The sequence below is a fragment of the Dioscorea cayenensis genome, chromosome 3 (assembly GCF_009730915.1).
Source record: "Dioscorea cayenensis subsp. rotundata cultivar TDr96_F1 chromosome 3, TDr96_F1_v2_PseudoChromosome.rev07_lg8_w22 25.fasta, whole genome shotgun sequence".
Lineage (NCBI taxonomy): Eukaryota > Viridiplantae > Streptophyta > Magnoliopsida > Dioscoreales > Dioscoreaceae > Dioscorea > Dioscorea cayenensis.
Genome location: NC_052473.1, coordinates 18432856 through 18448079, shown reverse-complemented (window position 1 = coordinate 18448079; position 15224 = coordinate 18432856). Strand labels below are relative to the sequence as shown.

The window sequence follows — 15224 nt, the reverse complement described above, 5'->3', positions numbered from 1 at the left end:
TTATTGATTTTTATCTAGTTTTCTTCTATTATTTCTATGATGTGAGCCGCCATCAAAATTGGGGTGAGAAGAAGCCAAAAAGTTCAATTGAGTGTGAAGATTTATCACCAATCTCAAATTCATGGTCGAATTTGCAAAAAGCTTACGCTAAAAGGTAAGTTCACTTAATTAAAAATTGATGAAAACTAGAAATAAAAATATGTAAAAAATATAATGAGAAATAGATTTCAACACATACTTACATATATATATATATATAAATGTTTCAAGCACTATTTATATAAATTTTCATTAAGATTAATAAATGTTATTAGAAAACAAAAGTTTATTTGTTATCAACGTTTCATTTGAAAGCTTCACATATTTGTTATAATTCTCAGTAATTCAGTGACAATGTAAATTATGAAATTTTTTAATAAAATATATACGAAACATAGAAGCATGTTCAGAGTTCTTGTGATGAAAAAATCTATATAATCTTTAAAAAGGAATTATTTGAATTAAGAATAAAAATATTTTAAAAAACAATAACACAATATTTTGCTTTTCTTAATCATCCTAAAAACAAAATAATTTGAAGATAAAACATAATAATATATAGAGTAACTTTTTTTATTTATATACCAATTTGAATAAGATGATGAGGATATATAAATTTTACTCATAAACCAATTTGATCTCAAATTTATGCCATAATTTCCATTCAATCCCAAATTGCAATATTGAAATAAATAAATCTACTCTTAAAAATAAAAAAAAAAATAAAATATTAACTTCTTGTTAAAAATTCTAAATGATAACAAGCTTAATTTAACATTGGTGGGCTTATATTATTTGGCCCAACTATGGTGGATATTTTCCACTTTGCTAACTACAACAAGCATATGCAGGTCTTTCATTAAAAAGATTAAAAAAAAAAGAAAAAAAGAAAAGGTTGTCCTAAATTATATTTTATAAATATTTATGTTATATTTTTAATAAAAATAAATAAAATTAATGTATATATATATATATTCCAAGAGAATATATTATTTTACTTATCAAATTATTATTTATAAGCAGCTAAAACTAAATTTTAAAATAAATATGAACAAATTGAACTTAAAATTTGTCCTAACAAACGCAAATACATTTTTTTTAAACTAATAATCTTGTACATTGAATGTTTTTTATAAATGCATTCATAATTTTTATTACTTAATTGTTAATGTTTGCTAGATATTAAAAAAAAAAGGCATAAAATGCGTTTGAAGCTTGCAAACTTCAGTTCCAACTTGGGCTTGAATCACATTTTGGTTGAACCAAATCTAGTTGGGCTCAAAATATTTTAATAGATTCAAAATTAATGAAAAAAAAGTTATATTTACAAAATTTGTTTGAAATACCAAATATACTAACCATGATTTATGGATTTTTATTTACGAATTTTCACAAATATCAATATCTATAATAATATTTTATGGTGATTTTTTTTCCAAAATATATTTATATTTTATAACAGTGTTGCTTAATTTGAGTATAATGGTTAATATATAATTGTCTCTTTTTACGAACATCCTTATATTAAAAATCAAAGAATGTTCGTATCTATCGTTGGATTGAGATTCAACAGCTGTAGTGCCACACATGTTAGTGACAGTACCATTAGGATAAAGAATACATAGTATGATGAGCAGTACAACATTTTTTAAATAGTGTATAATGTGATGAACTATAACCATTAAATCGTTGATCCAAACAATAGTTGAGTAATCTGGACTGTCCAACCTTATTTACATTAAAAAAAAAAACTATAAACAAACCAAATCCTACCCAATACATGAGAAAAGAATTACAAAGGAATAACCACTGTTCATATCAATGTTTATGTGTTTCTTGTGTTAGTGTGTCTCTGTTTTCTAATTTTTAATTTAATTTTATTTTATCTATCTAGAAAGTTCTACAAACATCCCTGGTTGACATTTTTGCTATATAAATTTATTATAAACCCTTTAAAAAAACTTTTAATTTATGATTATTATAATAATCATCATCCTTTGCTCATGTACATGAACAATGGCCACATTCTTGTGTCTCAAAAGATTTGATTCCCTTCAACATGTGATTTTTACATAAAACAATTGATAAAATAATAATTTTGAAAACTTGTTTCAATCCCTATTCTTAAAAAAAAGGTTTCTTTGAATCCCCTCTCTTTTCTAGAATCAGACTCAAATCATGGAACTTCATGTTTTTCATTTGAAAATAATAAAACAAGAAAAGAAGAACAAGAATTCATAGATAAATAAAGAGAGGAAAAACACTTGTTATAGTATTCAAGTCAAAACATTAAAAATATTATATAATATACTATAAAACATTGATAAATGTTCTCCATTTACTTGGAATAAATATCAAAGACTTGGACAATTCATGAATTAAATATTACGGTTTTAATGACCACAAAAAATAAATTAATTAATGAGCAAAGACTTGGAAAATAAAGTTCAAGCCATGGAATTCCTCCCTAACTTTGATGACTTTAATTAATGGCCATAGACCTTTTATTTCCATAATAATGACTTGATATAAAAGTATAGCCTTGGGTTTTCAAGTGTTTTGAATGTTCAAAGCACGTCTAAAACATTGGACGAGGTTTTCTTTTAATGTGGGTTCATGAAATTTCAATCAAGAGAAAAGAACAAAACTCAATGAGGATTTAAATAATTTCATCTAGATCAATAATTTTATTAAATTTGACTTGGTCTAACTATCATCGTTGGTCTTTTGATTCTTTTAGATTATTACTATTTATTTTTTTTGCAAAATTATTATTTTTATTTGATCTAAAAAAAAATGAAAAAATAACCATATCAAGTTAAAGAGTCAAGGGAGTGTACAAAAAAACCAAGGCTCTTATATTATTTTTATAATAATATTTTTTAATATAGTTTTGTACTCGATTTTATTTTTGTTAACAACATATTGTATATTTAATATTAAATTTAATAAATATTTTTAGATTTAAAATTTTAAATCAACAATAAAATAAATACTTATACCAATATCAATATTTTTTTAATTAAAAAAAAATTGGTTATCTAGACCTGAAATTAAGTGTTGATGAGATTACTAGGATATCTATTATTGCACAACCCAAACGCGGTTTAAGAATTTTAAAAATTAATTAATAAATACTCATTAAAGTCCAAGGGGGTGGATGAAACATGATACACGCTAAACCATTGAATAATAAATGAAAAACAATTTAGATATTTAAAGACCCAAGTGAAGCTAACCTAACATGAGTTGACCCATATCCCAATTGAAATATTTAAAAAGGTAAAATATTTATTTTAAAAAAATAATAAACAAACTAAGTGTACAAGATGTGCATTGAAGTCCTGATATAAAATCATTAATCAAGACATCGAATATTTTCACATAGAGGATCGGTGTTAATAAATCAAAAGTCTGTTGATTAATATTTAAAATAATTATAAATTAAAATAAGATAAAAATTAATGATTATTGTTTTATTTTAATTATCTAACACTTATTTTATTTTGAGTTAGTAGAAAACATAGAGACGCAAGCTCAAAAGGAGGTAGTGAAACCCAAGCTTTTGACCGGGCATGATTCATGAATGGTGCTCTAGAAAACAATGGGTGTGAGTTGAGGAAGGGGTCCACCACTCACAAAAATATATGTAAGAGTTAAGGGTGTATGTTGTTTATCTTGTCCACAAAACAAGTCAATGGGGACTAGCTAGGGTTTCATTATTGTGTCACTTGACTCCCCTGACAATGTGTCACCTCAATACCTACTAGTTGATGGGACTTTATATTCAAAGACAAGCTTTCATGTTTTATTTATCAAATGCTAGCTGCCTTTTTATTTTATTTATTTATTTATTTTAAAAAATAACAAGCACTGAAACCTAGAAACAAACAAGTGGGGGAGCCACGCTTACCATCGAATTATGCTCTCATTTTTCGCGAGATAGAAATTGAACTCGAGAAACCACGCTCGACACTCGAGGTGAACACCTTACACAAAAGATCCGATACCAATAGACCAAATGATTATTGACATGCCTTTTTTCTTGTTCTTATTATTATTATTATTATTATTATTACATCTTTTCTTTATGCTTGGCATTTTCATTTATCATTTATCATTTTTTTTTACAAATTCTCCACAAAATTTAAACCTATTAAATATATAGCTTTTAAAAAAAAATAAATACAAATTTATCTATAATGAGGTTTTAGTCGGTCTTCGTTATTTTGTACTGTTATTTTTTTTTCAATATTTGTCATGTTGTTCTTTTTTCTTTCAATAAAACTATAATTTATTGATATTTATTTAAAAAAATACAAATTTAAATAACAACTTAGAAACAATACTAAAAAATTAATTTTATAAAAAATAAAAAATTATAATCTTTAGTGATCTCTAACGTGACCATTAATATATTTCTAAAAAGAAGGTAGAAAAGATTACAAAAACAATAATTACACGTTGTAAACAAAATAAGCCTGTTCGGTTCTTTGGATGCATCTTTTTTTTTCTGCAAATATTTTTTATTTTGATTAAATAAAGAGTTATTTATTTTTCTTAAAATTAATAAAAAAATATTTTCCCTAAAAATAGTAAAAAATTTCAGGGGATAATTGCTATCTCTCAATCAAACGAGTTGCTAGAGAATTACAATTCACATTACCAATTATTTTTTAATTAAAAAAATACGTTATGAAAAAAAACAATTAATTATAAAAAGGCAAAGATAAATTAAGAAAATAATAATAAAGAAGAAGAAGGAAGAGGAGAAGGAAGAGAATAATAATAATGAAGATAAAAGATATGGAGACACTTTGATTGATGCGCAGTTGGAGTCCTCTCCACCAAAATAAATAAGATAATATATTTTCTTGTCAACCTCCACCCACTAGCATTATAATAATAATAATAATAATAATAATAATAATAATTAATAATAATAAAAGCAATATGGAATCCAAAAAGGAAAATTCCAACTTGAGCAATTTGGCAAACAATTTTATAATGTTTCATGCCATTATTTCATGTGCAGAAACTTCAAGTCAAATTTTGCTTTCTCATTTTCCAAAACGCAAGTGGAAAAAGTTGACAAATTGTGGCTAATTTATTAAAATATTATTTTTTTTTTAATTATTTCCTTAAATGCGCATTTCCGTAATTATTTACGGAAATGCGCATTTTATATTTTTTTATTATTATTTTTTAAACAGCCGGTCCCACTCTAATTTTTTAATATTTAAATTTAATTTTTTAAAAAAACAGAGGGGCCCGTTATTTTTTTAATATTAAATTTTATTTTTTTAAGAACTACGGGTCCCGATAGTTTTTAAATTAAAAACATTTTACATTCAAACCCTTATAATTTTCATTAATTTTTCTTATAACTTATTTTTTCTCACTTCTACTATGTTATTTTTACTTTCACTAATTATAACCGGCTGTTAATAATTTAAATAAATAATTTTAATATTTTTTCATCATAAGGGGGTTGTTGGGATGAATTATTGGTGCAGATTTAGATCACTCTGCATTCACGAGGCCGATTGGATGAAATTGATCTTAGCTCATCTATTTATTAGGTGAGGCTAGTATAAACCCTCCAAATTCTTTTCTAAAACACAGAAGTATTTACTATAGAAAAAAAATTATCGATATAGAGAAAGCTCTTTCTAAAATTTTTTTGTCATCGTAGTTTTTTTATTTTTCTTGCAGATGTTATTTTTATTTTTTTACATTAAATCTGAAAGAAAATTCATATTCTGTTATACTTTCGAACGAAAGAGACAACGCGGTCGAGAGGAACACCCGACTAGGCCCAGATGAGGAAGCTCTCGACGAAAGAATAAAGCTCTCCACTACTTTGCTAGTTCTTCAATAATTCATCCCAACAACCCCTTATGATGAAAAAAATATTAAAATTATTTATTTAAAATTATTAACAATAGGGTTATAATTAGTGAAAGTAAAAAAATAACATAGTAGGGAGTGAGAAAAAAATAAGTTATAAGAAAAATTAATGAAATTTAATAAATAAGATAAGATAATTACGACTTGCGAGAGTCCATTCAAACTTTTAAAAAATGGGAATTTTCATAATTTATTAATTTCAACTAAAAATTATAATAGTTCGGTGGCAGTTGACCTGCCAGCTTTAAACGGCGTTAAACTTTGATGGTGATGTAACGTCCGTTAGTGTGGGCCCGGAAGAAGATAATTTGTCTGAATTTAGATTTACTTTTTTTTTCCGCGAAAATATTTTACAGATCGATCCTCTTTTGGAAGAGAGGAGCCAAAAAAGAGTGGAAAAAAAGAAAAATAATAATAAAAGAAAAAAAAATTTCAAGAAACTAAGTTGATGATAAACGGCTGAGATTCAAGATCAGATGTCACGTGCGGGATCGAAGATGATGGGATCTGAGGCGGCGGCGGCGGAGGAGACGGCGGCGGGGGTGTGGCGGTGCTCGCCTTCGTAGGTGACGATGAGCATCGAAGGATCATCGGGAGCGCGTTCGACGTGCTTGCGGGCAGGGCAACCTCGCAAGCTACTGCACTTATAGTAACCACTGGAGAAGAGATGGAAAGAGGATGAGAATCAGACGTTGGATTTAGATCGGACGGTGGAGAAAGAGTGAAGGAAAAGGGCGGAGGAGCTTACCGTGGGTAAGGGGAACCCTTGATGGGTTTTTGGCCGTACTTGCGCCAAGAGTACTCGTCCGGCGGGATGTCGGCCATCTTTGAACTGATTGCTGGGACGCGAATTGTCTTTTTTACCCTCGATTTCCTGATAAATTACGAGAAAAAAAATTAAGAGTGGCGTACGATAGGGGGATCTGGATAACGTGCGCCGGGGGTTTGAGAGAGTACCTTCGTTTAGAGCAGTGGCAGCGGCCGCCGGAGAGTTTGGCGGTGAGATCGTCGGAGTGGCTGTGAGAGCTGCATCTCTTCTTGTAGTTGGAGGAGAGAGGAGGTCGACCGCCGGCGGAGACGGCGGCGATCGGGGTGAAGAGGAGAGAGGAGGATGTCTTGCCGTTGGATACGCTACCGTCGTTGGTGATCGATGAGAGGAATGAGGAGTTCGCTGATGAGATCGAGGTGCAGATACTGAAGTTATCTTTCCCGTAATGGCTTGACGCCATCTCTGGGCCGGCGCCGGAGACGATGATCGGGATAGATCCGGTGTTGGGTTTAGTGAAATCTAGTGTTAGCGTCTGAGGTGGAGGCGGTGGAGGAGGAAGCAGACGAGGTTGGGGAGTTACTGTTGACGGCGCCGGTGATGTGACGGCGCCTCGGCGGAATCGAGCGTGGCCGGTGCGATTCAGAATGGAGATCACCTTCTTGAACTTGGATACGGTCTGATCGGTGATCTCCCGGCAATCCATCGCCGATGACTGGTTGGAGAGCTGGGAGACGAGATGTTCCAGGCCACGGAGACCCGCCGCCGCCGCCTCCTGGATGGCGATCTGGTCGTTCATCTTGGTGTAGCCCATCAGATCAATAGCCATGGAATCCTAGCAACGTGAAACCCTAGAAATTCAAACCACCATTAGAGTGCTCTCTCTCTCTCTCTATCGAAGAGGAAAAGTCGGAGATATTGGGGAAGTGGAATGAAGACGAAGAAGGGTTTATATAGCGAACTAGAATGCGAGTCAAACGAATGACTTTTGATCGAACGGTTCTGATTTAACGATTTGTTTTCATCTGCCTCGAGATTTGTAACGGATTAATACTTGTCTGCATCCCGAGACGTTTGATGTGTTTTGATCTGATCTTGACCGTTGGATTTGTACATTAAAGTCAAACCGGGTTGGGTTCGTTGAATGGGGTTTTTCATGTGGGTGTATCACTTGAGATCTTTTGGGTTGAATTTTAAATAATTAAAGGGTTCTTTTTATAAAGTTTTAATGTTTCTGGTTAGGGTTGACCAGTTTCTACCGTTTAATATTTATTCAGTTTTGACAAACTTATTTCCATTATATATCACTATTATTATTATTATTTTTATTTTTATATTTTTTACTAATAAAGCGACAAGTGCACACCCATTTAATGTATTGCCAAAGTAACAGATATATACAGAGATGTACCAATTACCGTAGCTTATAAACTTTCTAAAAAAAATCTCTTTTTCCTGCAATCATGGATGGGTGAAACCAATATTTCTCCTTCAGCAACAGGCCAACACTAGGCCGTGAATAGTATAGAAACATTATCATTATTGCTGAAGAGGAATTTGAACCCTTGCCTCTTTTTTGCACCCAAATATTTTACCATTATGCTTTCCAATATTTGACCATTACTACTACTATTATTATTATTATTATTATTATTATTATTATCCTCTGAAAGTTGATTTATTTTGAGGGATTTTTATTTTATTTTTATTTTATATAAAACACAATCACCTTCATTTTAAGTTAATTTTTAGAACGTGTATTGATGTGAAGTATATCCGTATATCCGCAAACTCAATAACATCACTATGAATAGGTTTCGATCTTAGTTTTTTCTGAAATTAAACTTGATGCAGAGGATCCGTTTTCAGTACACAGCTGGTTGCTTTTTATTTTTTTATTTTTTTATTTTTAAAAATATATATTTTTTAAATTTTTAAGAACGTGGGGGTTGTGATCGTCTTCATAAATGAGTTGTTGAGTGGGGTGTTGACGGATGGGTCACGAGAAAAACACTTGCGATAGCTTATTTGTTGTATTTTCTTTCAGTTCAGTCCTCATGAACTTTTAATTTACAAAGAACACCTTGATATCATGAAATATACATTAAAAAATTCTCTCGATTTACATGATTATTATTGATGTCCAAATATATATTTTTTTAATGGTTGATAATAAGTCAAATAAAACGCCAATAATTCAATTTAAAAAAAAAAAGACATGCAGAGGAGCATTATTAAGTATATTTTATGGGTTCAAATAAAAAAGATGACTTAAGATCTCTTTCAAAGTGCCGTCCTCATGTGTGTGAATCATTAATATTATATGATATTTTAAAAAATTCATAATGGACACTACCAAGAATCAAATACATTTAATAAGACACCGGGTCAGAATTATATCAATTAATTTATTAAATATTGAAAATTAAAGTCATTCAGACAATAAATATTAATCTTAGAATAATTATGTACATAATTTAATAATTTTAAAAAATAATTCATAAACCTCAAAAGAAACAAAAAAAAAAGAAAAAAAAATAAAGGAAAAGGAAAGTAACCGGCTAGAAAGCAAGAGAAAGGTCTTGGCTTTCGTGTTGGAATGGTTGACTAACCGACACAAACCGGTAATCAAATCGAACCGTCCGATTAAAAAAGAAGTGAAATCCAACGGATGATATGCGTTGAAAAGTTGACCAAAGAACATTGCTTTATTAAAATGTATAATGAGCACAGTCATGTGAACACCAATGCTAATAACGAATAGAAGAGCGACACGTGTACAAACAGAAGACTTTTTTTTTCTTTTGAATAAATAAATAAATAAAAAGGTGCCGGAGATCTTGCGAAGTGATTATGTTGGCCTGTGACTTTGATTTATCTATTTATTTTAAAAAATCGGGTTTATTTTTTTCAAGGTCAATTTGTTAATTGGGTGTTGACCTTTTCTAAATAAAAAATTCGTTTAAACCTATTAAATTGTAATCTTGGTGAACTTATCTTAGTCTAATTTTTTTAATGAAATGTGTTAAGTGCATTTCAATGACATGATAAATATATGTTCTCTAATCTTTAGTGGGTATCAATAGACTAGAGACCAATTGTATCTTAGTATAATATTGTTAGTGGTGAACTGACCGATTTGATTTTCTCTGCCAATTTATCTTGATTTTATGGTTTGATTTAGTGATTTGGAGGTTATTTTAGTAATTTCATCAATAAGATTAGATGTTTAACTATGGTGGTTTTTTTATATATATAATAAAAACATACTGTAATGACATTAGTTTCAGAGCTTAAATGGATTGGATTTTTATTCAAGTGGAACAAACTGGATCTTCTAATACAGAATTTGGGCTTGATTTAATCGGCCTTTGAAGGTTAAGCCCATTTTTATGGGAATTTATGGGCTTTGAGAGAGTTTGGGCCCAACTTTTGGGCCGCTTTAAACGAAGCCTAAATTTTTTTTTGTTTGCTAGATTTCATTTTGCATTTTAATCACTATTCATTAGCATGTAAAATATGGAAAATTATTTTTAAGTTAATTGGTTGAGTAAAACCACATTTTGTTTAATATCTTCTTGTATGAAAGTTGATATCTTTGTGTCATTTAAATTACAATTAGTAATTCCTTTTGATGATTCTATGAATTGTTATGGATATTATTAATGGTGTAACTATAAAATAAATTAAAATCATATACGTTATCATGGATACTTATAACATGTTCATCAATCTTTACACATGTTGCTACTTTGATGCATCTTAGCATATATCCTAATTATTTACCTATTTTCACAAGGATAAAAGTACAATAATATGTTTTCTTTTATGTAAAATATATTAAAACGATCCGTGAGTCAAAATATTGTTTAAGTGTATGAGGAAGTCACAATTCTTATAAATATCGATGGAATATATCAATCACATGAATGCTATTAGTGGAAATTATCATCAAAAGCCCGTAGTGCCCTCCTTTCACCTTATATTGTGTCACGATCATATTTTATTTTGGTGAAAGTAAGACGTTTTTTTATAATGCTTTTCGTACTTCTTAATTTTGTTTTGTTTTGTAGCTAAAATGAGTTTAAAGTAATTAATATTTTAAAAATAAAAGATAAAATTAATTATCTAGAATTTTCATTGTTGAAAAACTATTATAAATTAATAGGATAGTCAACAATAGGAGAATATGATTTCAGGAGAAAAAGAAAAAACAAATGTGAAGGATATTTATATAGATATTTCTAAATCAAATGATACTCTAAATTAAGTATCGAAATTATTCAGAATTTTATATAAATTTCATAAGATGGCATGTAAAATGTGTAGACCTTATTTTATTTGTTACTTTAATCTTCATATTATTTTCATACACGTTATAACAAAATGTATTATTTCCATTTCTACATTATTTCATTGTCTGGCCTCTCTCTATTGTTTGATAAAAAGTGAATAAAATTTTGTTAAATAGGAGCTAGAAAGTGGGTTTATAACTAAAATCGTAAAAGATATATTAGTCGGTTGAGTACATAATGAAAATTATAAAAGTGGATAATAACTGTTAGGCCATTAATAGGTGACGCCTGGAAACAACTAATGTTAGAATGTGGCATGCCAGTAGATTATAATGCAGGAGCCCTTAGCTTAGTCCAGTATTAGTTGTTGTCTCCGGGTGATCTTTAATACTAGAGCTAAAAAATTCAAGACTTCATTGGACAATAGTGACCGAGTCTTAGGCTTAGTTATTTTTGAATATTATAAAATTGGTCTCTATACAAGCAAAAAAAAATATATATATATATATATCATATTTGAAAGATATTACTATAATACATTGACAACAATGTTTAGAGGGGGAGTTTCATTGTTCTAATAATGCATAGCATACCATATATACATACATATATATGATCATAGTAATGGATGCATGTCCCTTCAACTGTTTGGCTTAGTTATATAGTGCTTCTAATATTCCCTCTTTTTATTATGCATGGGAATGAATGCAATTCCAGTACTGTTTAGGCAGAAAGATAGATCCAAGATTGCTGAAAATACAGTTGATTCATTATAGATCCAAGAAATATAGATAGAGATAGAGATAGAGACAAATAGTACTTATAATGCATCCAATGCATGCAAAGGGACAACTCCATGCAAATTGAAGGCGCTTCCACTGACTTGTTATTTTCAATAGGCATAAATAGAAGCTGGTCATAGGACAACATACTTTTGCTTACCCCCTTAATAATATAACTAATTTTGTACTCTTTTGGACCATCTTTATATATATATATATATATATATACTCACACATATTTCTCTATTTCTCTGTGATTCAGTTGTTATATATATTATATTAATTAAGAACATATTTAACATGCATGCATGCATGAGAAGCTAAAATACCCCTCATACTTCCAATTCTTTGTACCTTTCTTTGTACATTATGTCTAAAGACACCAGACTGCTCATCCTGGAAGCTGCATGCATTTTGTTGGATTTGTAGGTCCATTTTATATACCCACTCTTTATATATATATATATATATGTATGTATGTATCTATTTCATTGATAATTTGTTGTACCAAGACTAAAACCATGTTCTTTAATTTCTTTCACATTACTAACTGGCATATATGTATGTCTTTCATATTATTCTAAACAAAAAACAATTGATTTGGTTTTATTATAAGTACTGCGAAGTGATGGTTAAGCATCCAATGCTTAGCTATTCAATATGAAAATTGTAAATTCCTTGGAATATGTGAGAGAGAATATAGATTAATTACTCTTAATTTTATGGTTGATTAGGAGGTAAGGTTGACATAATAATATTGAAGAATTAATAACAAAACTATGACTCTAATTTCTTTGTTGATTAAGAAAGGAAGAAACAAGAGTTAAACAAGAAATCTTGGGATCCTTACTCACTACTTTTGTGCTTCCTTTCTTCAAGACACTTCTTAGAAAGAGATAACACTATTAATACTTTTAAGTTTTCCAAGTGTTGCTAGGCTAGCACAAACACACACATACTAGTCATTAGTTGACAACCCACTTTCTTTGTTTTTATGAACTAAAGTTGAAAATGGTGACAGATATCCACTAGGCCATCACTATGCCATTTAAGTGGAGATCCCAATGCTGTGTTAGCTTTACAATAATGCCATTATCTTTTTAAACCAATAGCACAAGGTCATCATAATTAATTTACCGAACTATTTGAAAATTTTATATAATATCATGCTTGCAAAAGTATTCAAACATGCATGTAGATAAAGATTTGAAAAATATAAAAGAGAAATCAAGAATATCAAATTAATTAATGATTATTCTATGAATGTGGTAAAGATATTTCAAATGCTGTAAATTCAGGTACATATTTTATAAGGAAACACTATTAATTATAATACAAAAGCTGGAATATCTTATATCAAAAATAATTTTATCTCCGGATGGTTGGAGGTCCTGCAATCAAGCTGTTCACATTTATGTTTTTAAAAATCAATTAATATTTAAATAATAATAATGATTACAATAATAAAATATAACTTAAGAAAATTAAAATATTATTATAAGAAGCTGATACCCATTGTATACATATATATATGTATATATATATATATATATATATTCAGGAAAGAAACTATCAACTTTTATGTCTTGGTTTTTCACAAAAAAAAAGTCTTGGGATTTGAAAACATAATTTATATATAGCATGCTATCACCTCCTTTTCCCCATTTTCCCTTTCTAAAGTTAATCTCATTCCATGCAATGATAACAAGAATTAACTATTCATGGATATATATATATATAAGATTCCAATCTTTAAAGTAGTATATATATATATTATATATTAAGTGCGAAGTGCTTGGAGTGAAGGGTACGTACTCATCTTTTTTTTGTTTTGTTTTTAGTCATTTGCATGTGCATGGTCCATTGATGTGATTTCTCTCTTTCTTGTTGTTCATATGTTTATCGAAGAAGAGAATACTGCCATGCAACATTTAACTAACAGGGAAGCCTCCTCATGCTTCCTCTCTTTCTCTCTATTACATTCTAATTTAAGTATTTCAACTTCATGCATACTTATAATAAATGTGAATAAAGGGACACATATTACATATATATATATATATATATAATTTAGCTGGTTGTTTTGGATCACTCCAAAATGAAGTAATAGTATCACCTCCTTCCACACCTCTTTAGGTCCCTACGACTTTTCATAATGTCCACCTCTTTCCTCAATGGTTAGTGCTTTATTCTCACTATTAAGATTCCTCACACTATGGGTGTCTTCTTATATATATATATATATATATATATATTCAAGTTCACTTTAAACAGATTATTTATTTGTAAAAATTAATAATTAAATTAGACGGATAACTTTTTACTATATATCATTTAAATATACTAAAGTTATTTAAAGATAAAATAGTAAATGAGTGAGTTTGTGTGTGTGTGTGTGTGTGTGTGTGTATGACTTGTTGATGAGATTTTGTATTGATTTTTGAGATTCTATAAAATAAATCAGGCTTTAACTGCATACTAATTTTCACCCAAATCTGATTAAGAAAACAAATGATCATGATTATTATCTCATTAAATAACATAATTTTTTTGTGTTTCTCTAACAAGGATTTTGTCAATAAATTATTGTACAAAAGAATTCTTAATTAAACTTCAACCCAACAAATCCATGTGATTTCAGCAGCCTTTACACTTAAGCACTCAAGATCCAGTCTTCTCAGTGGCATTTCTGTTAATTTACAAGATTCAAGCCCAACCTTCACCTACACACACATATATATATATGCACAAAAGCAAACTCATGATCATATGCAAATCAGTAAATAAATCTCTTTTTAACAAAACAAACTAATTTTTTTTTATATATAATATAAAGAAAATAAAAATTTATCCATGATTTTTTTTAATAAAATAGACAAACCATTGTAGGAATATGCTTATCTAAAAGAGTTTTTCTTTACAGAAGTTAAGCTTTATCAATGAAAAGCACATATATGTCCCTTTACCTTCGTACTGCAAAGGAATTAAACTCATCCTTAGCCTTTAATAATACAAAAAGACCATTTATCGCTCGGCTAATTACGCTTACTATAAAATTAGTACTCTTTTTTTTAAAAAAAAAGAGTGGGCCAAATGCAGAGAACAACAAGCTTACTATGTATTCTGGCTAAATAGGGATGGAGAGAATCCAGTCCAATCCTCCCATGAACAGCTAATAACATTAGAGTAACTTAAACACATACAATACAAACACACACATTCTCTCTCTCTATCTATCTATCTACTTAAACTTCTCATGCTCTCATTTTTCTCTAATCATTTCTCTCTCTCTCTCTCTCTCTCTCACTCACTACTGTAAAGAGACAACAAATAAATACATATCTCATGTGTTGATGGTTCTCTTTGCTTTTTATCTCTGAGTAATCTCAATATATTCATGTTGAAGTTTTTGCTTTTTTCATCCCTTTAAAT

General features: G+C 29.3%; 1 protein-coding gene across 1 annotated transcript; it reads right to left on the bottom strand.

Annotated features, from left to right (window-relative positions):
• Nucleotides 1–6266: 6266 nt before the first annotated feature.
• LOC120282340 (WRKY transcription factor WRKY51-like) lies at nt 6267–7646 on the bottom strand. Its single transcript, XM_039289142.1, has 3 exons — nt 6907–7646; nt 6698–6823; nt 6267–6605 (listed from the first exon to the last, which is right to left on the bottom strand). Exons 1-3 carry the CDS (start codon nt 7542–7544, stop codon nt 6422–6424), a joined length of 948 nt encoding a protein of 315 aa, XP_039145076.1. The 5' UTR covers nt 7545–7646; the 3' UTR covers nt 6267–6421.
• Between the last annotated feature and the right edge of the window lie 7578 nt (nt 7647–15224).

Excerpts from the sequence above, each read along its gene's own strand:
- LOC120282340 (XM_039289142.1), bottom strand. The coding sequence starts at position 7,544 with ATGGCTATTGATCTGATGGGCTACACCAAGATGAACGACCAGATCGCC. Across the intron at positions 6,824-6,906 it reads TGCCACTGCTCTAAACGAAG|GAAATCGAGGGTAAAAAAGA; the intron begins GTACTCTCTCAA and ends GTAATTTATCAG. Across the intron at positions 6,606-6,697 it reads AAGGGTTCCCCTTACCCACG|TGGTTACTATAAGTGCAGTA; the intron begins GTAAGCTCCTCC and ends TCTCTTCTCCAG.